Genomic DNA, 26,731 nt, shown 5'->3' with positions numbered 1-26,731 from the left:
GATCCCACTCCTAAAAAGGTGAAGTTGAGCTGTACAGCATGTAAATCTGAAGACAGATCTATATGCAGGATACAGATCTGGAAGATTATTACTCATGGAGAACATAATTTTTAAAAAAATCATTTCATTTTTCCATTTCTGCAGTCCAAGGTAATTAATCCAGCTGAAATCCTGCCCTGTTACCATCCAACAGTAAGTGGAGTGTGTGTGAAGTCCTGCAGTGCTCGAGGCAGACACTGGCAGCAGTCAGGGCTCGGGGCTCCTGGAACATCCCCATGGCTGATGCTGCTGGGCCAAACCCACATCCCTCTGCTCTGTCACAGCCTGAGGGCTGACACAGGCATTGGGGATCAATATTGGCTGAAATGCCATTTTCCTTCCAGGTTAAAATCATTTACACTCAGTATATGCAAGCGAGGCCAGAGAAGAGCATTCCTCCTCGTATAGGTATCAGGAGGGATTTGGTGACACTTGGTGACAAAGAACAACATGCACATTTCTTTATTATTCATTAGCTCTGAGCCTTGTGCTGGTACTTAAAACTCATTGTAATGGTCTGTTTCTGGTGCTGAGCCAAGAGAGCAAGTGAGAAGTCTTTAGCTGCTTATTCAAGTTCAATAGGAAAAACAATGCTAGGTTGCTCCAGTAACATTTGTTGACTAAAATAATTCTTGCCTAATGATGCCAATTGCTCACTGAGACAGATGGACTGAGCTTTGCAATGTGTAAATCAACTTAAATGTGGTGACTTTCTGCTCGGAACACTAAGTTTTAAAAATTGCTAACAAATGCTACTTACTGCTGGTTTTCACCTTAGAAAAAAAATTATATGTGGTATTTTTTTTAAAGATTTAATAATATCTTCCAGCAGAGCCTTTGGTTTGCTGTAATGAGCAGTACTATGAGTGGATAATGTCTGTTTTTGTCTTCCAGTTCAATGTACACAGGAGAAATATATTTTCTAAGTATATAGTCCTTAGCTATAAAAGTTCATGCTTTAAAATAAAACTGCTCTTCCTCATTAGTAAAATAAATAGAGCTGGCACTTACTAGAGTAATTTACTGCAGAGCTTATTTCATGTTCAATTTTTTCAGAAAATGTGTGTTAATTAATATGAAGTGAGAACGAATGTGTTTTTTTACACAGTGTCATGTCAAACAATAGATAGAAACAAATACTGCTTGATAGAAAATAGGTAGATTTGAACTGAATTCCTTGAAGATTCTCCTTTTATACTAACTCAAATGAGTGACAACAGATCAGCTCTTTTACTGAAGAAATAATTAATGGGATAGTGTGAAAGTGTGTAGAGATTTATGTTCAAAATTAATTGGTGTGCTTGCAGAAGCAAAATTAATTGGGGTGCTTGCTTGTTGATTATTATATCAAGCAAGGGGGTAAGAAATCTTAAGATTTAATAGTGTAATTATGAAAGCTTTCAGGCTCCGGTTTCTTTGTGTCAATTACACAAGGAGTTAATGACATCCACAGAAGCTGTGCTGAACATGAGCTTTGAATGGGTAAATGTAACAACATTCCACATTCCTGAGGTTTAACAGTCTATATGACACAAATCTACAGGTGTGATTAAACACTTAAACAGATTTTTCGATTAATTGGTATAAAACATTTTAAAATCACAATGGAAAAACCAGGAAATGCGTAACTACTGTCCAAATATCTGACACATCCAACACCTCAATGCTATTTTAGCTTTTCTGATGGCTGACTTTGCTGGGCCTAATCAAGAGTCCTTCTTTCTTTAAGTCAGTTCTTGAACTGGAACACTCTGGTACAGACTCCACACAAGTGATAAACTATTCCTTGGAGAATTCACTCTGTGCAGGGGTTCCCATGCTTGTGCAGAGCTGCCATAAGCTCTTCAGCTCTGCCCAGCATCTTGGGCTTAATCCTGTAAGATGCTGCAGAATATGGCCCCAATCCAGTAAAGCACTTAGGCACACATTTAATATAGCTGAAAATGCTCCTCTGTTCTGACTCACATCACCAAAATACCGCTGCAGATCAGAGCACGTTCTCCTTCTGTGCTAACAAAAAACACCAAACATTTCCAGTTAGCAACGTAGAGCTCCAGCACTGACAATTCATTCATATTTTTATTTCATAAAAGGCATAGTCCTCCACAGCCATGAAGAATTTCAAATGTAGAGTTGGTAAACCTAAACTGAAAGACTTCAGACCTTTAGAAGCACAAAATTTCTCTTCATTTGGTTAATTATTTCATATCATTCTCCTATTACCAAGAATTTTGTGCTTTTTGCATGTGTAGCCATTGGGCTTGCCTCAAAAATACTGAAAAGTACACCTCAGAAGTCTCAGCAGGCTGTCAGACTCTCTGTGTAGTAACTAGTGAAGCAAAGAAATGGAAATGGATCAGGAAGTGCATGGCCTCGAGATGGTGCAAGTGAAGGTTTCAGTTTAAATTCCCTACCGCTAAACACTGTCATTACCTCTTCTACTCCAGCCCTGTTTTCAGGATTTACTACTCTCCACATGGGCTTGTGTCCTGGTTTAGGGAAAATTTGGGAGAAAACCTCTAAATGGGTTTCCTCTAGAATGCAAATTCAAGCAGCCCCTCCCCCAACTGGTTCGGGAAGAGATTTCCTTGGAGAAAAGTGGAAAAAACTATTTAACAGGCAAAGCATTCACCAGCACAAAAAAAGAGCAATATTAAACAATAAAACTTATTGCTGCTCTGAAGAGATGACACACTCAGAAAGTCCCTCCCTGGGCTGTGGCTCGGCTCACTCTGTCTCTTATCAGTCTCTTATCAGTCTCTTGTCAGTCCCTCTGGCTCTGGAAATGCCACGGCCCAGGCCCGGTCCGGTGGGCCACAGGTAAGAGCTGCTGGTGCTCTTCTGGTGTTCAGGCCAGAGCAGGTTTGAACAGCTCCAAAGAAAAAGAAAAACCACAGTCCAGGGAACTTCTCTGCCTCAGCCAGCTAAACACTGACTAAAAGCAAAGGAGAGCTCTGTCCTGCTGTCTGTCCAGGTGCCGGAATGTGGAGGGGTGAGTGCAGTTTCTAAAAACAAACTGTGCACTTCTTCTCTCCCCTCTTTGCTCTCAGAACCAGTCTTAAAGGTGCAAAACCTATTTCTGGGCTAAACAGACCAATGGGGATAGGAGCATCATAAAGTCACCCCAGGACAGCTTGTTATTGGGACTGAGGGAACTGTCAGTGCCACACAGCTGAACCCTGTGGAGACACATGTAATTTCAAAATGGACTGGAAGAGCCCAGCAGCACAGATGTGCCTTGGATTTCACAGTTCTTGTCATCATCAGTGCTAATGTGGAGCTGCCTTATTTGATGCAGCACAGAAGACTAAAAAAAACTGACCACAAATGGTGAAGAAACTGCAATAGGATGTATGCTATCATTCTGAAGAACCCCAATTAAATGGCACCACATTCCAGGCAAGAAGTGGAGGAGAAAAATTACTTTCCTGTGACTAGATAACCAGATTAACTTAAACCCAGTAAAATTTCATAGGCCACTAACCTAAAATATGGTTCAAATTTAAGCACTGTATTTTGGAGAAGAAAAAAGTAACCAGCAACTGCGTTTTGATTCCTACATTTGTTTGATGGCTACCTCACCTAACATTCATTGCACATTCACTAATGATGTCTTACTTAGAATTTTCAGATTCTATTCCTTTAAAGACTGCCTTAAAAAATAATCACAGTGATCTATCATTGTATCACACAGACAGGTATGGTTTAGGTGTATGGCTTCTCAGACATCTTTGGGGAAAATACATGACAGCTGTCACTTGACTGGAAATAAAACCCTCAAAATATGAAATGATCCTTACATGCCTACACCTCCATTAATGACTTGGTTTTGTTGGTATGAAGCCTTCCAAAACAGAAAACTGGAAAAGTTGCAATTATTGTGCAACTATCTTCTGGCTACAGTAGACAAAGAAGAGCAGAGACAGCAGTAAATAAACAAAGCTCCAACTCCAGCAAAGACCTGGATGAATGCAGGTGGGAAGGTTTGATCCATTAATCATGGAAATCAGGAAACACCCCTGTTATCCTCAACAGACACTGATTTAGGCATTACCAGAGCTAAGGAGGCTGAGGAAGGTAACAGGGTAAGTCAGGCTACAGAAGGCTTCCTACCAGTGCCTTTAGGCAGGAGGCAAAGAAAGGTCTGAACAGGATACTTCAAACTATTAACCAGGACAGGCTGGACGACAAACACAAAAAAACCCAACAAACCAACCCAAACCAAAACTAAATCCACATGAAACTGGTTGGAAATAAAGTTCATACGGGATGTATTCAAGATTATACTGAAATGCTTCTCCAAACAGTACTGTTCCTGTGTTCAGCAAATATTGGTGTAGTTGTTTAATAATTTGTTAAAACCTTGCAAATATACATTCTCATTTATTACTCCTGGTATTACTTTGGGCTTTATTTTCCAACAGTAAGTGGAAATACACATGACATAGGCAAAGGCTGCATCACATGGCTCATCCAGCCAGGAAAAGTGGAGGCAGTTAAAAGTCTCTGGGGGTATATTTTAGTATTTTGGTATTCAGAGCTGCTCTCAGTTTGTACATTTCTTTCTTGTAAAAAAAAAAAAAGAAAAATTCAAACTTGATCTGATTTATTATATTTTCAAGAGAGAAAAATCAGGGTTAGAAAAGCAGCAGTGTTTTTGGGTTTTGTACTCAAATGTGCACTTCATGGAACTATGAAGATATCCCAGTTTAAGGGCCAATTCTGCATGAAGAGAACATAAGAGACTTTCTGTATAGGAAAGAAAAGTCCACTGTGGATCACGGGAAACATTAAGCTTTAATTACAGTTTTGCTGCAATTCAAGGGTAGTATTTGGCAACAGACTGAAAAGAGCTCTAAGTGCAGCAAACGTTCCTCCTGCAGTATCTCCGAGCTCTAGGTGGCCAGCTCTGCCTAAGAAATGCCCTCTGTGCTCCGCCAGGACACCGCAGCTGCTCCGCAGCGCTGCCCAGGCGGGCTCTGGCAGCACAGCGAGCCCGGTCCCGCTGAGGTGCCGGAGGATTCCCGGCGGGTGATTCCCGAGCCTGCCCCAGAGCCAGCGCTGCCCTGACAGCCGCAGCGCTCCCGCAGAGCACAGGCTGCGCTCCGCTTTGCCGTGTGCCAGAGAGCTCGGACGAGCCTTTTGAAGTGTTCATCACTGTCCTATGGCTGCTGATTCGAACAGCGTCGCTTAAATTATTAAAAGTATGTACATAACTTTTCAATTAACAAACTGCTTGGCTCATGAAAATATATACACACAATTTATAAGTAAAAAACCAGGACTAAATATCTTATGATGAGCAGGTCACTATGAATTAAAAATGAGTTTTCAAATAAAATATTTAATGACATTTCAAATTAAATGAAACATTGGAAAATTAAAACTTTCATTGCTAAAGAGTCCTATTTAAGCACTTCAGCAAATCAGACTCTGGCAATGTATTGACCTGACTTAGATTCATGACACTGAAACAAGTAAGAATCAAACACACAGTCACAACTCATTGTGGTCTAAACTCTAAATATTCCTATAGGTGAATTAAAGAAAACAACTTCAGAAAAAGACAGAACAATATCCACTCATGGGGTTCCTGGTACACATGCTTTTGCAGAAGTCATTAGTAGAAGCAAATACATCAATTTCTACAGAGTACAGTAGATACAGCCACCAAATACAAAAAATAAATTAATTTTATTCTTTCAAGCCTTTATTCTTACATACCTCCTGATGTTCTTATACTCTAAATACATTAACATGTTTGTGAAGCATGCAAAAATTTACAAATTAAAGGAGTTATTTTACCTACCGTAAACTGGTGTATCAACAGGTCCATCAGAAAAGTGATCTTATTACTAAAGAGGACATAGGTGCAGTTTTCTATGCAGTTGCTACAGGTGAGGCTGTAAACATTTACTGCACTGCACAGTGACCTAGAAAGTCAGAAGGGAAGAAAAATTAGAATTTTACTTACTTCAGTAAATTAGAAGCAAATAAATGGCAGCATCAATAAGCTTGCAGGAATTCACATTTATTTTCTTTAACTTGGGATTCCAAAGAGAAATAATACCTTAAATGAAATCAATTCAATAACTTTAAAACAGTAAAGCCATAGTTATCAGAAGCCACAGACTCCATGGGTACTAGACTTTATATTCAAAACTCTGACCGAAAGTGATGCAGAGCATCAGCCAATTCCATCACTTGGATAGGTAGTATTTCTGTGTGTGCAGCTTACAGCCACAGAACACACCAAACTCTTTCCTGGCAGGACCTTCAAGCCCTGTGTGAAGTATCTGACAGCAATTCCTAGATCTGACAGGTCAGCAGGGCCTGTGCTCCAGCACAAGGGACACGGATGCCCAAGGAGCTGGCAAACCCAGCAGGTGGAAGGCCTGGCCCAGATGCTCTGGTGCCACATTGTCCCCTCTCCTCTCAGAGCCTGCAGTGCTGATGTGCAGCTCCACTGTCCCCTCTCCTCTCACAGAGCCTGCAGTGCTGATGTGCAGCTCCACTGTCCCCTCTCTTCAGAGAGCCTGCAGTGCTGATGTGCAGCTCCACTGTCCCCTCTCCTCTCAGAGCCTGCAGTGCTGATGTGCAGCTCCACTGTCCCCTCTCCTCTCTCAGAGCCTGCAGTGCTGATGTGCAGCTCCACTGTCCCCTCTCCTCTCTCAGAGCCTGCAGTGCTGATGTGCAGCTCCAGCAGCACTGGGGAGCCCCACCTGTGGCTGGGGGAAGAGGGCACAGCTTTGCAAGGGGAGCAACACAACAAGGGGAACAGCAACAAAAAAAAAACCAGCACATGTACAACTGCTCCCTGCACCAGGGGCAGTGATTTCCATCTGCTCCAATTAAAGTGCTCTCCTCAAAACAGGCCTTGCAGGGAAGCTGGGATCAGTCCTTGAGAATATTCTCACAGAGAAGATTAATCTTACCAAAGAGAACCCTATTCCAGAATAAACAAGAAGTTTGTTTCTTGAGCTTTGCTTACTACAAAAGCCATCACTGTTACCTCACAAACACACACACAGACACACAACACAAATGCGTCATGAATACATCCAACAATAAACACAGATGGCTAGACATTCAAACTGTTTCTTTAAAGTAAACTAAAATAAAAAGAACTTTCACTTTGTTGAGTTTTTCTCAACATATGAAAAAAATGTGACTAAGTTCAAATAAGCTCCAAAGAAGAAAATAAATTATGAGCACTGCTGAAAGGTCATACAAAAGTGGGACTGCAACAAACACCAAGTTACTGCACTGAAACCATCAAAGCTGGTATTTAACAGAACAAGCTGCAGACTAACTCAGCATACTTCTGGAGCTGAGTTTTACACTTTATCTTTCTCCTAAAATACTTTTTGGAACAACAAAATTATTTACACAATAAGGACTGTGGCTTTGCTGTTGCTGGGCTCATTGCTGTGGCATCTGGTCACTCAGCCTGGCTCCCCCGAGCTGAACTGGAAGCCTCTCACATACATTGTATTTCTCAAGCAAAGGAAAGCTGGAAATGCTCAGAGGCCAGAAAGAGTGGAGCAAAATTTTTTCATTTGTATGGCTGGATTGTCTTCTCTTCAGCTGGAGAATTCAGAAAATAAGTGAATGGATATTTATACTTTCCCTCCTTTTCTGAGTGTCATCATATTACTAGTTATATTAACTTAACTGTACTGGTAATTAATTTTACACTACTGCCTAATTAAATCAATTTCAATCTGCAGCTTACACGACATGAAAACAATATTAAATAATTACTTATTGACCAAAGGCAGATTAATTTTCATCCATTTCACTTAATTTTTAGCCAACAAGGATAACACCTAGAGATAATCGAAGCAGGATGCTTCACATGCATTTTTACAAATCTGTCTGCAACACTATTCTCTCTTCCTCTCCTGACACAGAAGGGGATTTAGTTCCCTTCTCTCAGTAATGCTGAAAAATATTTTCATTAGGCACCTCCTTCTATCTTTCATGAAGATTATTCCTTTGTGTAGGTATGCTTAGAGGGGGAGAGAGAAAAAACTATATTGGTAGTATCTATATTCTGTTGAGAAGATGCTTTAAATCAGCTTCTGTCATTTTATCAGTTATTCTAAAATAAAGATCAATTCTATTTAAATATAAACATTATAATTCATCCAATGTGTCAAATATGAACTTGTAGGTTAATTCTGACAGCATTTCAGAGTTCTGAGGTGATTTAGTTAATTCACTGCAATAAATGCTTTTTGATATATGGGATTCCTAATTCCTAAGAGGATAATTTATTTTACACTTGAAAACACAAAAACTTCCCACTTCATCTAAAGACCAAATTCCACTCTACGAATGCATCACGCTTTTGTATTTCCCAAGTGACCCTCACGTCACAAAGAGTACTGGTGCTTCCAGAGACTCTGATAATGCATTTGAAAAGGTGCTGGAAGCAAATGGATGTCAAATGAATTTTTCACAGCAATAAAGAGGGTTCCTTTAATTGATACCATGAGCTTGCTAACAGCAGCTCGTCTGAGCACATTCTGATCACTGCGTGCTCAGCTCTGCCGCGGCTCCACGGCCTGACTGGAATCCAGCACCAGGAGTGTCACACAGAAGTGTCCCCAGGTGGTTGGCAGTGTTAAATGGCAGATTAGAGACAGCACAACTAATTTCTTTACTTTAATCTTATTAAAGAGAACAACAGCTGTCAACTGTCACCATTTCTGCACAAGGCCACTGAGACAAGCGAGGGGCTGCGAACGGCAGAGCCACAACTTTATTCAACCACTCCTTCAACTCGCTGGGATGGAAAACCCAATGCACTTCCCAGCCTCTTCTTCCCTTTTGGAGGAAAATAACTGCTCTGAATTCCAAAGGTGTTATTTCCAGAGATGCCAGAGGCAGCTGAAGGGCTGGAGCAGGAGGCCCTACAAAGCAGGAGGTTATTGATTACGGATGTTGCTCTAAACTTTGTATCACAGCCACAAATCAGCTTTCCAGCTCTGGCCCCTGCATGCTCACTCCAGCCCACGGCCAGGCTGCCCTCGGATGCAAGGCTTTCCTCCAGAGTAAATCCAATTATAAAAACCTCCTTATGGTACACAAGCTTGGAGCCAAAAAAGAAATCTGTCTTTAAACTAGACAAAATATGCATATGTATGTTATGTTTATTTTACATTCATATGAAGGAGGAGGAGAGGAGGATTCATTTTAATAAAGCTAGATCTCAACAGTTTATATATCTGCATGTGATTATTTTTTAATGTTAGCTCATCTTCATTTTCTCAATTTGCCTGATATAAACAAGTTGACAAACTTTAACTTTTATTAAAAATACTGAGGCATTAACAGTATGTAATCATGGAAAACTAATCCATGATAGTGCATCAGCACCCAGAGGCAAGAACTCAACTTCTGCTTTACAAAAACCGGGCATCATCAACACACAAAAATTTACCTGTTTCAAGTGTAAAACCTTTCCCCATTCTTACAACTGCTGATGTTACAAATGAACATGCTTTGATTATCAACGAATAACCCTAAAAGCTCAGTATGGCAGTGCAATAATACAACACTAAACGTTATCAAATTTAGGATGTGTTAATTCCGTAGAACATTGCTCATTTTTAACCAGTTTGAATATTATGCAGCAGTCTGATGGGGAAGGGGATCAGTAATTACCTGCTCAGCTGCAAAGAAGTGGGAGGTGAAACGTTACTGAGAAATGGTGCACAGAATGGCTGTAGAGTGGAATGGGTAAGGAACCATCAAGGTGAGAATATAGACTGAAACAACAATAAAACTGCATGAAGAGCAACACTGCAGCTTAAGAAGTGTATGTTCCCAAACACAAGTAAAAATTACAGAGAACAAGATATAAAGCCCACTATTAGTTCAAAATAATTCTTATTAAAAAATGTCATTTGTATCAATGCTATCCAAAATATTATGGGGGCACTAATTTCTTCTTTTTATGTTGTAATTATGGTTTGAGCTTTTTTACCCTGATAATGTTTGCCTTAAATAAATGATGCAAGAAACTTTATGAAAATAGAAGATATATTAAACTTTACTTCAATCCCATCTTAACTTGTAAAAGTCCAACTTTATTCCTTACACAATTACTGCCAATTTCTCTTTTAAAATACTCATCACTCAAGGAAGTCAAAGCATTTCCCAAATGTTAATTAGACAAACCCTACAAGCCTCATTTGTTAGCAGGTTTGTTACCAACATGTCATGGTAAATGAGCTGCACATTGCAAGGCAGCCCAGGGGAGGAGACTCATCTTCTGCTCCTCATCTGAAGGCATTCAATTGTTTTGCTGTGCAGCTCCCATTTGCTTTTTTGTGCAAGAAGAGTATCATTGGGCTCTGAAACCTTAACAAATTCTGTTGACTATGTCTTGTTTTGTGGAGAAGTAGACAAATCCTGGAACGCTACAAAATGCTGCTTTGAGAAATGATATGGCTGGACATTAATTTTTATGTTAACATCAAAACTTACTATAACCCCCAAATTTCTCTTCCCCTTTTCCAGTGATTTATTTGAAGGGGAGGAAAATTGCCCCAACACCAAATGTATCATCTGTCTCATAAATGTCACATCCTCCTCACAGCATTTCCCATCCTGCTGCTCTGACCACCAAGCTGGACAGTGGTACAAAACAACAGGCATATTGTTAAATCTTCTGATTATAAAGCTTTATCTTGTAGACATGGGATTAAAGTTCTGAGCTGCACCATACAGCCAGGGTTTTGGGGAAAGAGAGATGTAGATAATAGCCCATGTAATCTCCTCACCTACTTGTAAATAGCTTATCCCCATCACAAAGCAACAGACAAATTCCCAATTTAAGATGAGCACAAATGGTTAAACATTGCAAGAAGCCACAAACAATCTGAAGTACAGCAGTGTCCTTTAGCAAAGCATATTTGGCTGAGGGAAGACTGGAGGGCAATTCATGAAAGGTCTTCATTCAACTTCTCTCCACAGGGCTTTGCTTTGTCTTTGAACAGAGAAAATTGCCAGAGAAAAACTGCTCCTTCACTAGATTCAAAGTTCAAGAAATCAGGGTGTAAATGACATTTGCACAAAAGAAAGAAAAGTAACTTCAAACTTGTTTTAACATTAAATGAGAAATGTGATCTGAATTTTCTTCCTCATTTAAAGAATTAAACGTATTCTATGATTGCCCTTGGTTTTGAACCTCCCTTGAACAATCTGTATGTGAAAAATTTCTTAAATTCATTCAGTGAGACCATAGCATGACCATGAACATGGTTTGTGCCTGGTTCAAACTACTCATAGCAAGTCTCACCCTCTGGAACTATTGTTGCTCTCGACAGTTCAGGCGTAGATTCTGCACAGAACATTCTTCCCCACCAAAAAGGCCACAGAAATACCAAGAGAGGAGCCTCTGCATCCCATGCAGCAAGACCAAGTTCCTTGGGCCACTTCCAGCTGACTCCAAACTCCCTAAGTCAGACTCTCACAGACCAACCCTGCAGGAGCAGTTTGCTTTAGAGAGCAGGATCCTGTGTCAAATTACGTGCAAGCTGATGGATAACTTCCCAACTTCCATACTTTCAAGTGCCTACAAACTGGAGACTGCAATTTGCTGTGAAGTTGAATGAAATGCTGTATTTCAGGAGTGGAGCAAAGCTCTTCAGAAGATGTTTTTAACAAACAATGCTGTCAGAACAGTTTCTATTAATCTCTTTTCTGCCCCCGTACTTCCTTGGGAAATACAGATAGTGGAAAATCCGTGTTAATAGAACAACGTTTAGAAAAATTTTCAAATAGGCAAAAACTCTTTTTATAATTCAGTCATGAACAGGCTCAGGAATCTGAGTGACCACTGGTCTGAAAAAGCTGTGAGAGTGACTGGCAGAGAGAGGAGAACCTCTGATCACCTGTTTGGGTGTGATTTCTGTTACACAAATGTGGCTGACATGGGGCTTTATTTATCAGCACACAAATTCCTTCGAGACCTAATACAACCTCAAACTGCCTCACAAACTTCAAACACAATGTTTTCAGTAATGTAAACACAATATTCTCAAACCTTCTCAACAAAGGTTACCAAAACAAGACTATTCTTAAAAGGAAAGAACAAAAATCAAAGATGTACGGGTTGTGCACATTCTAAGAATTTGAAGCTCAGTTTAAACTAGGCTTTATGTGGGCAGACGGTGCACTCCTGTCCCTTGTGAAGTTTATCCCACATTGATGAGATCACTCAAAATTAGAGACTCTACAGATGAAGAAGCCCCAAGGCTGTCCATGAGTTGCTCCCCAAAGGCCCACCTCAGGATTGCTCACCAGTGCAGCTGGCTGGACCTGCAGCAAGTGCATTTGGCACAACTGCAAAGGCAGGAATTTTATTTATTCTCTTAGGAGTGCAAAGTCAAGATATTTAAAAATGTTTTTTCCTTAGTGCTCTTTCCTAGCACTTCACACTTATGTCCCATAACGTATTATCGGCCAGTTTTCATCCAAACTCTCACACTAAATTACAGTAGTGCCTAAATTACAATTACACCAATGTTACAAAATATCTACAAACAAACAATGACAATGGTACACACCAGGATATCTTGGGTTTGTACTAAAACCATGCCTAGCTGTGCTCTGAAAGCACCTATGTGCTCTTGACTGTATAGCACCTACAGTTAGAGATTAGGGAAAAGAGCACACTTTTGATGTACCAGGCTTTGTAGGAATTCTGCTTAGTCACCACCTTCTTTTTTAGGGATTAGGCATTTAAACCCTTCCATTCTTCTGTTCTGTAAAGAGGAATTTCTCTAATCCACAAGAATTTTGATTTACCTGTTTGTAGGCGCCCTTTCAGCTAGCAGTATCTTACAACTATTTAATTTTAAAAGCAGACAGATTCCAGTGAATTACAACCCTTTTAAAAATTCCCCCGCTTCCCACTAGAGATCTCTGCAGACTAACTTCAAAAGACATGTATCTCCTCCTCTGTTAAAACACAGTTTTGTCTCTTCAATTCTTACACAATTAGCTGCTGCTCAAATATGTCATAGCTCAAACTAAAACCACCAAGTTAGGAAACCACAGGCTGAGTGGAAACGTCTTTCACCTTCCACAGCATAGAGAACAGCAGAGTTTTTTGCTCTGAAGTCCAACACAGGACTAGGAGAAGAAGAAGCAGTGAAGCAGCAGATATGAAATGAATATTCCAGTGACTCTAAGTGCAGGTGAAGGACCCATCAAACTCACTTCAAGGGAACCCGGGCAGCTGCATTCAGGTTGGTGGGAGAAGTCACCATCTGAAGAACATTTTCCAGAGCAGTCAGTCCTCCTGCAGCCCGGAATGCAATTTTATCTGCTGTGTTCTGGAGAAACACAAACACAGAAAAGAAGCCACAGAAATTAAAGAAATGTCTACATAAAGGGTACCTCTGACACTTGTGGATTCTGTCACTGCAGAAAGTCCTTAATCCATTTATTTATCACATTGGACACCTTTGAAAAAGAGCATTTCACTGCTCAAGCGCAAGGAAGAGGCTTTCTACAGCAGGAGCTGAAACCCTCAGGTGTTTTGTTTCAATTATCATATATACATACCCAGTACTACACAGGTAATACACTTGAATACCATATTTCCTGTAAGCCATACAATTAAAGGGACTTTAATAAAGTTCACCTTTATCTGTTGCTATTACCTTTGGAGCTATGCTGCTTTGTATGATTTTAAAAATACAGACGATCTCCAGATGGGTAATTCCTCCTTTTTACAAACTTTTCCAACAGAAGACAACCTCCAGGCTTGGTTTATGAATATGCACAAAATAGCTTAGGCAGATCCCTTTTCCGAGGTATCCACTTAGAACTTGCACAGAATTACCATCCTATCATTATTCTCACAGTTTGCAAATGACTGGGCTTTTGCTGCAGCAGATCCAGTACTTTAGAACTTACACTCTTGTCCTTTCCTACAAAATTAGTTTAATGTCCTCTGTTTAAAATAAAGCAAGTAAAATCTTCCTATTCTCTACTTCTAAGCTGCTGATCTTGTATAGTTTTTTGGCAGTTTGTATTTGATCATATGTATTTTGTCAGTGATGATGATGATGATGATATACTAGTTAATAAGAAAGAATTTCTTCTTTTTTCCCCCCAGTGTTGCAAGCACTTCACATATGGGGAAAAAAGGGAAATCCTCTATAAACATGATTATTACTAGTCTATAAAGAAAGTATTCTACTGTAACAGACTGCATAACAGAAAAAACCTCCTAATAACTCCGACAATAAAATATTTATTTGAGCAACTACAAAAATAATTGAGCAGCTGTAATATGATTTAGACGGGCAACATTTTTCCCGGTGAGATCAGACACTGCACACAGAAGCACATATCTCACTTTTTATTTAAATCATGCAACTTTGCTTGACTACATTGTATTTAATTTACAGAAAAGCTATTCACAGAAGTCAGATATTCAAGAAGGAAGTGTTTTCCACAATTAATATGAAATGCATTTAAATTTTTAGACAACCAAAAGATTTATCTTCCAAGGAATAACTGGCCTCAAATGAGTGCAAATGTGTATGCCAACTCACCAACCAGTGGTTTCCTACAGGCTAGTTGATAAGCATAATTTCTAGCAGTTAATTTTAGCCCAGTGAGCCCAGTAAATGTGCCTTAACTGCAGAGTTATTTTTTGAGTTTCACTCATATATTCTTCCTCTGTTTCCTCTTCCTCCCATCTAAAAAAACCCCAAGCCCCTGCCTCCTTAAGCTCCCTTGGCTCCCAATAACACTTTCCACCGACTCCTGCTAGAGCCATAAAGACCCAAAGAGTGAAGGAACAGTCCTGCCATAAATCATCCTTATTGACTATATTTGAGCACCTTGGCTCACAGCCACAGCTCTCAGAGCTCCTCCTGCCCTGTTCCCCAGTGCTGCACACCCCCAGACAGAGCCCAGGGCCTTCCTCACCCTTCCCTGCTCGCTTTGGCTGAACCCCCCAGGTGTAAGAGAGATCTGTTGTTTGCAGGGTGCCTTTCCTTGGGAATGGGCAGAGCCTGGCAGTGCAGAGCAGGAGCTCAGAGCTCAGAGGGGGCTGTGCAGCACAGCAGCCAGGGCTCTGACACTGCTGATTTATCTCTCAGTGCTTCTCCAGCTCCAAATGTGCCCAGCACTTGCCACTTCTCACTATCCCTATTTCTCATGGGATATTATGCCACAACCTATTAGCTCTTGTGGCAAGAAGTCTTTCCTGTCATTCAGACCAAATATGCCCTTTCTCTATTTCATCCCATTACTCTGAGTTATATCTGATTTATTGCATTCATTTTGTTTGTTCCCTCAGCAACTGCTCCATTCTTGAGCTCATACACTGCTTCCTTTTCCTACTTGGCTTTATCAACTCCATGTTCTCTTTAATGCTTAACCTTTTATATTTTTTCATGTGAACTTTTCTTACTTGTGATTTTTTTTTTTTGTTTGCAGATCTCCTCTTTTCTCCAAAAGCACCTGGTAATGAAGTGTCCAGAAAGGAACCTCCCCCTACCCTGATCAGTCATTAGAGTCACACTGAAAGAAACAACGTCTCCCTAATCTGAGGGGAGGTTTTCACAGATCTATTTTAAAAATACATAAATCTTTTAAAGCTGTTTCATTTCCTATGTGTTCTCCTTCCATTTCGATCTGGAGCATCACTTGTTTTATAGACAGACTTTTTTCAGAGCACCTGGTTCACTTTTGTCTAATACTTTACTAAAATACAAGTCTACTTGTCAAAATACAAATTTGCCTTCTAAAAACTTCTCTTACTACCACAGTTTTCTACCAAGCAGAAGGGAGTCTGTAATTTCTTCTGATTTTATATGATTTAGCTACATGTCCTATCACTCCTCTTTCTAGATTACTCATAAAAATTCATCAGCATTTTGATGCTTATGAATGAAAATAAATCCCTAATGATGTGCACGGAAGAGAGGGAGAGGCTTCAGTAAAAGGAAGATACAACCAGCAGTAAAGCTGGGGAAGATCCATGAGCGCTGTATTTGTTACCTGTGCTCACAGAGGTCTGTAAAACTGCCACATAGGGAGACATGGCTTTTAGCACATTTAATGTATTTCTCTCCAGTGATTCTTGTAAGATGGAGAACTTCCAGGGCTTCTAATCCATGTCCTGGAAGGCAATGTTGATGCTGAAGTCGCTGCTGGCTTCTGGCATGTGTGAGTGACCTTGGTCCCACCCAAGTGTCCAGCTCTCAGGAATCCCAGGATCAGGCACAGCTCCTGGAGCTTGGCTATAGGAGCTGAAAGCAAAATGTGCCCTGCCCACAAAGGAGCACAAGAGTCACTTGAATATTGCACTGCTGAGGTCTGCAGGGTGAACACCATGGGACTGGGGAAACCCTGGAAAAAGAAATCATCCCTGAGCCACCCATGCCAAGACCTGGTACTGGGAGGTGTTTAAAGGAATCTCCCTAGGGCTGAAACATACTGTCATTCTATCTCTGAAGCAGCCAAATCACACCAAATTCTTTTAAAATATGTCTGAATTAATTCCTACTTAAGGCAATTTTCAAATTTTAAGTATTTTTATATTCATCTAAAGAAATCTTTCTTGGATCATAAAAATACGTGAGCAAGACATCTTACCCAATTTGTCTTTCTCTGAAAAATGAACTAATATCCTTGAAAAGATGATGTCCAGAAGTGCTAAAGCTTTACATTAGCTGATACATATTGCAAGAGGGATTCAAAAGAAGTGGACTGAGGCATCTCAGTTACTCAGAGCCCTTGCTCACATATTTTCTCATTTAAATTGATCTCTGCCAGAACCTGTGTCAGAATGAAAGACCCTTTCAGGTAACCACAACTTTTATTCTGGTAGCACCCAAAGCTCTGAGCAGATTAGGCATCACGTTGAGTACGAAAACAGATAGATCCTACAGGGAATAAATATTAAATCCCTATTTGAAAAGAGCATAAACCAGCATTACATGTTTTTGCTGCTTGAAAGGAGCCTCCAATCTTCCAACATGGCCTCCCAAATTATTTAGCTCTCCTGTTTATGAAACCTGTTTCATAGTTTCACTGTTCTTTGAGTAGCTGCACATTTAGACTGGGAGGGTTATTCTGCAATAGATACTGTGGGATCCATGTTCCTTGAACAACAGAAAATATATAAACATGTTTTTATACATTGTTTTTAAAGTGTGATTTGATTTGTTAATATGTATTTTCAGAAATTCACAGCTATTCAAATAACATTTATAACAATTTGATTTTTAAACACAATAGGATTTCTGTGCTCTGAAGTTACCTGGTGACACAGGAGAGCAGAGACAAATGAACAAGTAGGCAAAAATGATTATTACTGTCATCTCTGCATTTTTTAACGAGATGAGGAGGCACAAAAGCCTTAGGGATGATACCTAGATGTGTCTTAAACATTAGGAAAACAAAAACAGAGATGCAGTTCCTGAGAGCAGCAGACACAGCACTCAAACCCAACCCATGAAAAGAGTCTGTTTTCCTTATCCCTCCCAAGTCCATCGCTGGGAACTACAGTGGTCATGTTTGCACAGGAGGAAAACCAACCCAGCTGATGCGACAGGAAGCATGTATTTAATCTCTGGACCATTATAAACTTGTCATTTGAAGCCTACAGCCACTAATTTAGGCAGAACACTGAATGAATCAAGTAACTTAGTGGGAGGAGTATGTACACTAATGCATGTGACACAGTAAACAGAAACCGTGATAAATTAGACAAACCATGGAACCATTTTATGGATTAATTATGAATTAAACATACTTAAAAATGTAAAATTAATTCTTAAAAAAGGACAAACAATCAAGACAGCTCACTGCACAGTGGCCAAGCATGGCTGACTTATTTACCTACCTGTTACAACACCTTAATGGATCTGAATTTGCCTTCTCTGCTATGGCTTGAGTGACAACTGACTAATAGGATTACAGGCTCTGTTCCAATAATACAGTTCAGCTACATGCCAGCAAAAAATGACAGCCTAAACCTGAATTACATGGCCTGGGAATCCATCCAATTATTAACTAAAGTAACTGTTATTACCTAACCTAATCAAAGGAGAAGCAGCTGTTAATCTTTGGTGGCCTGCAGTGTAGCAGCGGTCAGACTGGATGGACTGTCTTTGTACTTGACTCCTCTACAGACAATAATTATGTCCTTTGTGATCAAGAAGGAAGGGCTTCCTAACCTTTCAGACAGAGGCAGCAGATGGGGAACAACTGTTTGTGTGTTCATTAACAAGATAGGGTAGATTTTATCAGGGTTTGGCATCTGTGGCACCCTCGGAAGCACCACTTACCCGAAGACACAAGTATTTTTGGCAAATTCGAAAATGAGCAGACTAAATAGAAAGTTCAATATAAAGTTTTCATCTCATTACCTGACATTTGGTACAGAAAAATACACACAGCTCAAAAAGAGTGATTTACACATATGCCACATCCTACCCAATGTGGCCAACAAAGAAACACATGAAAAGGCCAACTGGCCTGTGCTGGTACTTGGCTGGCTTTAGTTGCACTCATTAAAGCAGTCGCATAATGTGAACTGTGTGCTTCAGAAATAAAGCCAAACTGGGGGAAAATGCTGCTGAATTTATACAAGTCAGCAGGTAACACTAAGTAACACAGAGGGAAATAAGGCCAGCACTGCTTTGCAACAGCTTTTGGGTTGTGTGTTCAATATTCCAGGAGAGAAAGGAGCCCTGCACCGCTGCTCCCCCCCTGCACAGGGCACTGGCAAACCACAGCACTTGTGGAGCAGCAGAGGTCAGGAAAGCTGTCTCACCAGGAGGCACGACAGAAGTGCCACTTAGTTTATGCTGGGGAGAGTAAAAAAATGCTGGGATAACATGGTGGAAGGACCTGAATGGGAAGATGTCTGATAATACACAGGAACAGCTGATATTTGGCAGCTGAAACCAAATTAATTCAGGTGAGAATAAAATGGTTTTTTTTAAACGCCAAGAGTAATTAATGATGAGCATAATATACTTAGCATATACAGTCAACTCTCAATCATTTAAAGTTTTTAAATCAAACCTGATTATCACCTAGAAAAATATGATCCCAGTTAAATCATAATTTATTAATTTGGCGCAAGAGTTAGTGGGTGAAATCCGATGTCCTGGACCAAAGTACTCCCTTCCACACATTTCTCCTGTTAAAGTATTATTATTATTAGTTAATAAGTAGAGCAGAATCAGAAATAATGCTGAGCTTCAACAGCTGAAATTATTTAATGCCAGCTTTGCTATCTCTGCTCTATGTGACTTTAGACCATTTTGACTATTTGAAATATTTTTAACTGACTGAAATACTCTGGTGTAGACTCTTCCTCAAAGACAAACCTCCAAAATAAATATTTTCATGAAGACTAAAAAGGAAATCTAAAAAAATTATTTTTCCTTCCTTAACCCAAAGAAGGTTTTGTGCTGGTCCTGCAGAATGTTCAAATCAGAAGCTGATCTGGAGAGCCCGTTTGAACAGACTTCAGGAACTAAAGTATTTCAGAAGAAATTATTTCTGAATGGAACCAAATACTTTGAAACATGCTGACTTCTATTTCTGAAAGAACACACTTGTGCAACTCTATTCTAAACTGTTCATTGACGGAAGAAATAATAACTAATTAGCAAAATATAGTAAAATCCATCTTAAGAATTTTTTTTCTTTCCTTTTATCTAGTGTTTGAAGATTCTATCTAAAATGCCAGGGGCTAAGAAATGCAGTTCAAAGCTTGCTTAGAAAAACAAACCAGACAACTGAATATTGTGCTGGCTTCTTTTTTTCCCACCTTTCCTCTCCCTTTAAATAAATACACAAGTATATCTACATGCACATACACAACCATGGACACATTTGTGGCTGTAGAAAACCTACATTCTTTGAGTAGTTCTCCAGACTTTATACAGTGAAAATCCCTGGAGAGTACACCAAAGGAGTATTTTCTATTAAAATAAGCAATTTTGCTCCCTGTAACACTTCTCTGAGTGAAATTAGTGTTATAATAACCCCCCACTCCACGTGTAAATCTCAAACGGGTTCTCAAAAATAAGTGAATCCACCCACAATATAATTTCAACCACCGAATATCAATGAAAAACTGGTGAAGGATTAAAACACGAGCCAGAACTGGCTAAGTGTCGTTTGAATTGGAGGGAGGCATTCATTCACATCAAGGAGTATCTCCCTTGTATTTGGATCAGTTTCTCTCTCCAGCACTGCTTGTGGGTTAAAGCCCCAGCAGGGAGGCCCTGACAAACACTCCGGCCACCTCATCCTGCCCAGCAAAGGACACATTCTGTGCCTGAAAGGAGATTTTGGAGCCTTAGGGGAAAGGCAGCCCCTGTGTCTGTGCTTCCTCAGCAGGAGCAGAGTTCCCTGGCAAAGGGGCCTGGGGAAGGTGCCCCCCCTGCAGCAGCTCAGCCCTGCTCTGGCCCATGGAGAGGTGCCTCTGGCCCTGAGCATCCGGGTAACGCTGGCTTTTACCTCCACAGCTCAGCTGTGCCAACTGCAACTTCACAGCCTGGATTTAGCACACAGGAGGACAAATATCTAACAAGCAAAAGGGTGAAAAAACAAGCACTTGATACAGCATTCAAATGCAATATAAAAAATGAGGCTCACCTTACTTTTTAACTGTACCAAAAATAAAAGAAGAAGAGGCATTTTGGACTATCCTCTCTGAAAGTCTACCATTGACAAGCAACCCAAAATTTGTTGAGGCCTAGAGACAATACCAATACTAAAAATTGATTCTTAGGCCTGTCCTGAAAACACTAAACATCCTGTGCACATAAACCTAATTTCTGTCTATGCCATCATATACTTAACTCATTTTTCTGCTTGCTAACATCTGCCCACATTGTCAGGTCACACCAAATTCAACAGGACTCCTTACTGACTCACTGAATGATCTAATAGAACAGGATGAGCCTTATTTACACAATCTCCTTCCAAGTTCTGCAGTGGCTTTTCAGTTTAGCAGTGAAGTCCCAGAGAGGCACCCTGTTGTACTTCTGTTGACAAGGACAGGACCCTCACAATCCTAACTGTGAAGCCACAAGAGTCAGTGAAAGCCATAAAAGAAAGACAGGTAAAGGTAAACCAGTGAATTCCATGCTCTCTGTTCAGCTGCTTTCAGGCATGCCAAGCAGCATTACAGGAAACACACAATATTGCTTGGAAAAGTAAGAATTACCCTCACAGATGTCCTGAGAGACATGTTCTGAGCATTGCAGAACTTGTGCTTATTAAAAATAAATGTTTGGTCTATTTATAAATAACAGGGCCTCTAGTAAGTGCATCAATTAGAGGAGGAAAGCAACAATAGAGTTTTAATAAGAGGAACAATAATAAGAGAGCTCCTGGATCTCCATAGATGGTTCCATTAGCTGAAGCTAATTTGACTTTTTCTGATTAATCACAAAAATAAAATTTCCCAAATAGGTAAACAGAAAGCAAAATTATATAATCTTGTCCTGTCCTCTCTCAACATTTATTGGACAATGAAGTGCCCAGTGAGCAGGCAAGTCAGGTCTCTCCGAACACTGAATCTGACAGGGCACTGCTGAGAGCTGTCAGCCACTACAAAGCAGCTGATTTCTGCTGAGCCCAGACTATGCCAGCCAGTGCAATCCAGCCAAAGTGAAGATACTGAAATTATGTGGGAGAGGACATATGGAGAGGGAGCCTGATTTGACAGCAAAAAAAGCCACAATTAGTACAACACTGGAAGCTGACAGCATTTAATTACATCCTGCAGCAGTTCTCAACTACACCCACTGTGAGAAATTAACCTCCCAATAATCTTGGAATAAGAACACTGCAGAGCTTATCTGTGAACTCAACTTGCCTTTTAATACCATTTCCAGCAAACAAGTTAAAAAATATTCTGTGACTGACCCCTAGTAACAAGTTCCTATTTATATGTTCATCTTGGGGTAAAGGTTAATCCACAGATTACAGAAACTCTGGGCAAAGGAATTATTGATGAGATAAAGCTGCCTTGCCCAACCTGCAGCACACAACACACACCTGACCTGTTGACTTCTTCCAGGCAGTGACAGGAAAAGGCTGTTGGGGTGGGAAATGCTGTCCATAGAGCTCCTGCTGTGCTTGCCCACTGCCTCTGTGCTGGGACTATCAAATCTGCTGCTGCAGTTGATACACAAGGGGATGTTTCTACTCCAACAGCAGCCTGGACCACTGCAGATAAACTGGAGCTTACAGGACAGTGCTGATAGTCCAGGCTTTGAACACTGCTGAATCTTCTTCAAGCTGTGTTTGAGTGGCACTGTGCATCACTGGCACCCAGTGATGATCACCTAGACATTAAAATTCTGTAATTCTTACTGTTACAGGCTTTAAAGAAATGCATTAATTTTGAGGAGGGTTACTTACATGTTGTCTTTTCCAACAATTCTATCTGCTTTATCCTTCCTGGAGTTCATGCTCCAATTGAGGTTCTGTACTTAACACAACAAAGGAAGCATAAATACAGAATTCCCTATGTTACTTTCTGTGTTGGCAAAATTATTAGATTTTCAGTGGCAATATACAAAGTTCCAAGGGTCCAAAATCTAGTTTTAGCTGGTAAAACTTTTTTGTTTAAACTTATTTGTTTTTTACTTTAAAAAAAAATTGTTTTAAAACTTATTTTGATGTTTTGCAATTCAATACCCTTGCTAATGTTTGGATTTTGAACTTTAAATTGTTTTTAAACAGTTATAATTCAGCTTTACATTTGATTAATTACTTCCCTTCATGTGACATCATTGTAGCTTTGGAACAGGCTACTGCAGGAGTATGCTGAGTTGAAAAATTAATGCATGGATCAAAATATTAATCCACTATTTGCATAGAAATACATCATACGTCTAGCTAAAATGAACCTTAAAGTTTTAACTTCTCATTGTAACAAATAAGAGCATCAATTACTTTCGCAGAGAACAAAACCTGTAAGGATGAAAGCACAGTTACAGTGGCATGGGGGTGTTTATCTTGTTTTTTAAAACTTTGGCTAGGAAATGCCCACTGCCTGGTATCAAAGAAGGCTTTCTGGTGTAAACCAGTGCACTGCGCATGAAAATCTTCACGTGGCCAAAAGACACAGGACAGAAAGGCAGCGGCTGCCCCATGACAGCAGCACGGCTCTGCAGGGGGAGGTGGAGGGGAGCAGCCTCGGGACCTCTGCAGCTGATCTCAGCCCAGCTCTGGATGCGCCTCCAGCCCAGCTCTGGACGTGCCTCCAGCCCAGCTCTGGATGTGCCTCTGCGGCACAGCTCAGCCCTGCTGCCGCTGCCCTGGCAGTGCTGCAGCCCAGCTGCAGACAGACAGACGGACAGCCCGGCGTGCTCACCGCCCCCTGCAATGCCAGGACAGCACCAACAGCCCCGGCTCCCCAGGGTGCCCTTGGACTGCGGGCACACAGCTGTTCCCTTGTGGAATTAGTGCTGTGCATACATGTACTTCCCCTTTTTCTGCAGAATGAATTCCCTGTGTGACTGCAGGTTTAAGTTTTGTCAGGGCACAGCGATTATCCAGGTAATTCCCATGTGCTCCCACACCAGGAGACAGCTGCTGTAAGCAGCTTAGCAGGAGAAAGAGCTGTGTGATTTCCAAGCACAATGGTGTCTGAACCTGTTGACAGAGAGAAATTCTACTTCTAAATAGATTAATGACTTGCAAGGATTCAAAGGATCGCTGCTGCTTCTGCCAGTGGTGTCCTCTAGTGGAGAGCGGCAGGTGCGGAGGACACAGGGACAGCAACGGGCTGACCCAGAGCCACCGTGCCAGGAGCACCCCCGCTCACAAACCTGCCAGTCACACTTCTCACGGCTACAATAATGCCCAAAGGTAACTTTTTAAATCCTCAGTCAGCCTAAGAAATGAATCCGCTGTGAGGCTCTAGAGAATAATGTGTGTTACATTATATACAGAAACTGTGCCTGTGTGCACATGCATGGAGATATGTGAGATCACAAAATACAATGTGAGTCAAGCCACTGGTTCACTGATTCACTGATTAAGGTAAATTCACTACGACAGTAATTTTCACTCTTTTTCATACATAATGCTTTTTTTTTTTACTTATGTAAGATGGTGACAGGCTGGCAATTCTCTCTTTGAAGGCCATACCACTCTGCTACACTAGGAACACACAGCTCCTTAGGTGCAAATATCTGCAGCACCAAAATTAAATGTGCAAGAGTTTGGGAATCACAATTCTCACTGTATTCTTAAATACACTTTAAGCAACAATACCGGGTCTTTATAACAAAGTATTTTGCTTCTAAAATCATTTTGTCTGTATATATATGTCATATATATATTTATATACACACACTCACACATATACACACAGAGGGCAATTTTAAATCTCTGTAGAGATATTTGGAGAAACTTATCCCATGTTCCATTTAATGCTGCTTGTGTTCCATACATTAGTTCTCCAACAGTTTTTAATTTTATTGTTCCTGTTTCTGATGATGAAGAGTTTGTATTATTGGGGGGACTGTCCCTCTTCACCCTGGCTATGGTCACCATTCCCAATGGGCCCAACAGTTTAGAGAACAGAACATAAATACAGGGCCTGAGTGTGTTGTTAGAGCCAGCCATTTCTGACAGTCTTTACAATGCGATAAACACTGTCTGTCTACAGTCCCCATGTATTTGAAAGCTACGACAAACATTTTACTGAAATGTAAATAACTGACATCACCACTGCTCAAACAGGAGGCTGAAAAATCTCTCTAAAAATCCCAAACCCAAAAACATTGCCTGACACAAAACAAACCATTAACGGTCGCTGAGAGAGCATGTCTTAGAGATCATGAGCATGGAGACCCTTTTTCTAGAAAGAGGATTAAACCACTGCAGTCAATTACTAGCTCATATTCACACATTTTTCAGTTACAAAAGTATAGCCTTCTCTAAGGAAGTATATTTTCCCCCGAAATCTGTTTCCAGTAAGAATATTACTCTGAATTAGTAATGTAAATAATCATACTTAAACTCAGCCTATTCAAAGGCAGCTGCTTGTAGATTTGCATGAAGAGAGCTGGTAAGTAAATATAAGCACTGTGGCCCAATTTATTAAAAGTCTCCTGTTTTATTTTGTGGTTCCCTTTTAATTCAACACTTTAACAATTTATTTTGCACTCACTATTATTTACTGAGACTTTTACGGCACGTAGAGAGCCTGAAGGAGAACAGGGACACAGCTATCCTCAAACCCATCCAAAATCATAGTAAGTTTTACAAGCAGAAGCAGTGAAATCCTGTTTGTTGGACTTTGTGTCTTGTGCCTATATGGGAACCTCAGCTGTAGTGTTTGTGCTGGGCCACTGATCAAACCTGCACCCTGCTGCTGCAGCCCTCTCCCCAGCAGCAGAGCTGGGAGAGCCACAGTCAAACCACTCAGTTAAAGAAACCTTATCACTCCTGTGGTGGAGGAGATCTTTTTCAAACTAGTGATCAGCAAGAAGCATCATATAAAAGGAATTCCATTTAAGCAGATTAACTTAACCCCGAATTCCAAAAATCATGAGGTTCCCTCAGAATCCTACTGAATCTGCGTGCCATATTCCCAGTCAGACAGAGAACCGACACATTAAGGGCTTGCCTGAATGTCACATGTAAGTGCTGTACAAATTTAGCTGGAGTGATTTAACTGCAGTGTTTTAGCTGCAGCTGAGCCAGGTGAAAAGGCCACTGCCCTCAGCTGCTGTCACCATCCCTTCAATGGCAACAGCCTGCGTGTCCCCCAGAGTAAGTGTCTGCCAAGAACAGGCCTATCCAAAACCACACAGGACACTTCCAACATTTAAAAGTAGGACTTTTAAAACCTGAAGGCACACGCAACCCTCTATGAACAAATTTTAGGAAGAACTTTAGGCAAGCGATGTTCTGTTGGCAAGTGCAAGGATGACCATCTGAGAGGCGGTGACCCCTGACCCAGGTCAGGGTCACAACCTTAGAAATGTATGTACTTCAGTCAGCTCAGGGCCTAATGTCTATGCAGCAGACATTTTTTAATTAGTAGATCTTTTCAATCAGGAAAGTTTTAAATCAGGAAATCTGACCTCTTTACACAACAGGGAAATAAATGATATAAGCATAAGCAAGTCAAACCTGTAGCTGCAGTCACACTAACAGGTTATACTGCTCTCAATACCCTGGCCCTGAGAGCTCCCCATGACAGGACATTTCTGTGGGAGTGCTGAAGGCAGGCTCGAGCAGGCACTGTGGGACTCCTTGTGCATCTGGAACACACGGCTGCCCTCGGTGATGGATGGGTAGAATTAGTCCATCGAGGAATGAACATGCATAAAATCAAAAGAATCATGGCAGGACAAGTGCTCTGGCCCTGCCACTTCAAACATCAACTCTGCCTTCTGTAAGAGTTTTTCTGTTAGCATCAAAGGCCCATTCATAGGAGATCTTAAACGGAGGGTTATCAGATCTTACTAAGAGCTTGAAGAGTCCCATATGACATCTGCCAACCTCAGGCCAGGCCTTTCTGGTAACATTTGCATGCATTCTGCTGTTGTGGCTCTGTTTGTGTTTGTTTTCCTAATGTCCTTTTAAACAAAGTAGAGGTGAAAGTGAATACAGCTCCCTTCCAGGATTTCTGCCAGAAAGGGCAAGATACACA

The 26,731-nt window shown here is 40.7% G+C and overlaps 1 protein-coding gene across 1 annotated transcript in view; it reads right to left on the bottom strand.

The window, feature by feature from the left end:
- Positions 1 to 26,731, bottom strand: part of SCAPER (S-phase cyclin A associated protein in the ER) — a 135,718-nt gene that overhangs the window by 36,697 nt on the left and 72,290 nt on the right. Inside the window, exons 24-25 of the mRNA XM_041489801.1 lie at positions 13,276 to 13,391; positions 5,849 to 5,972 (exon numbers count right to left, since the gene is read on the bottom strand). Of these exons, the coding sequence (XP_041345735.1) occupies positions 5,849 to 5,972; positions 13,276 to 13,391 (240 nt within the window). The remainder of the gene's footprint in view (positions 1 to 5,848; positions 5,973 to 13,275; positions 13,392 to 26,731) is intronic.

This window comes from Pyrgilauda ruficollis, unplaced genomic scaffold (genome assembly GCF_017590135.1).
Source record: "Pyrgilauda ruficollis isolate IOZ18807 unplaced genomic scaffold, ASM1759013v1 scaffold96, whole genome shotgun sequence".
Classification (NCBI taxonomy): Eukaryota; Metazoa; Chordata; class Aves; order Passeriformes; family Passeridae; genus Pyrgilauda; species Pyrgilauda ruficollis.
This window is presented reverse-complemented; position numbering and strand designations above follow the sequence as displayed.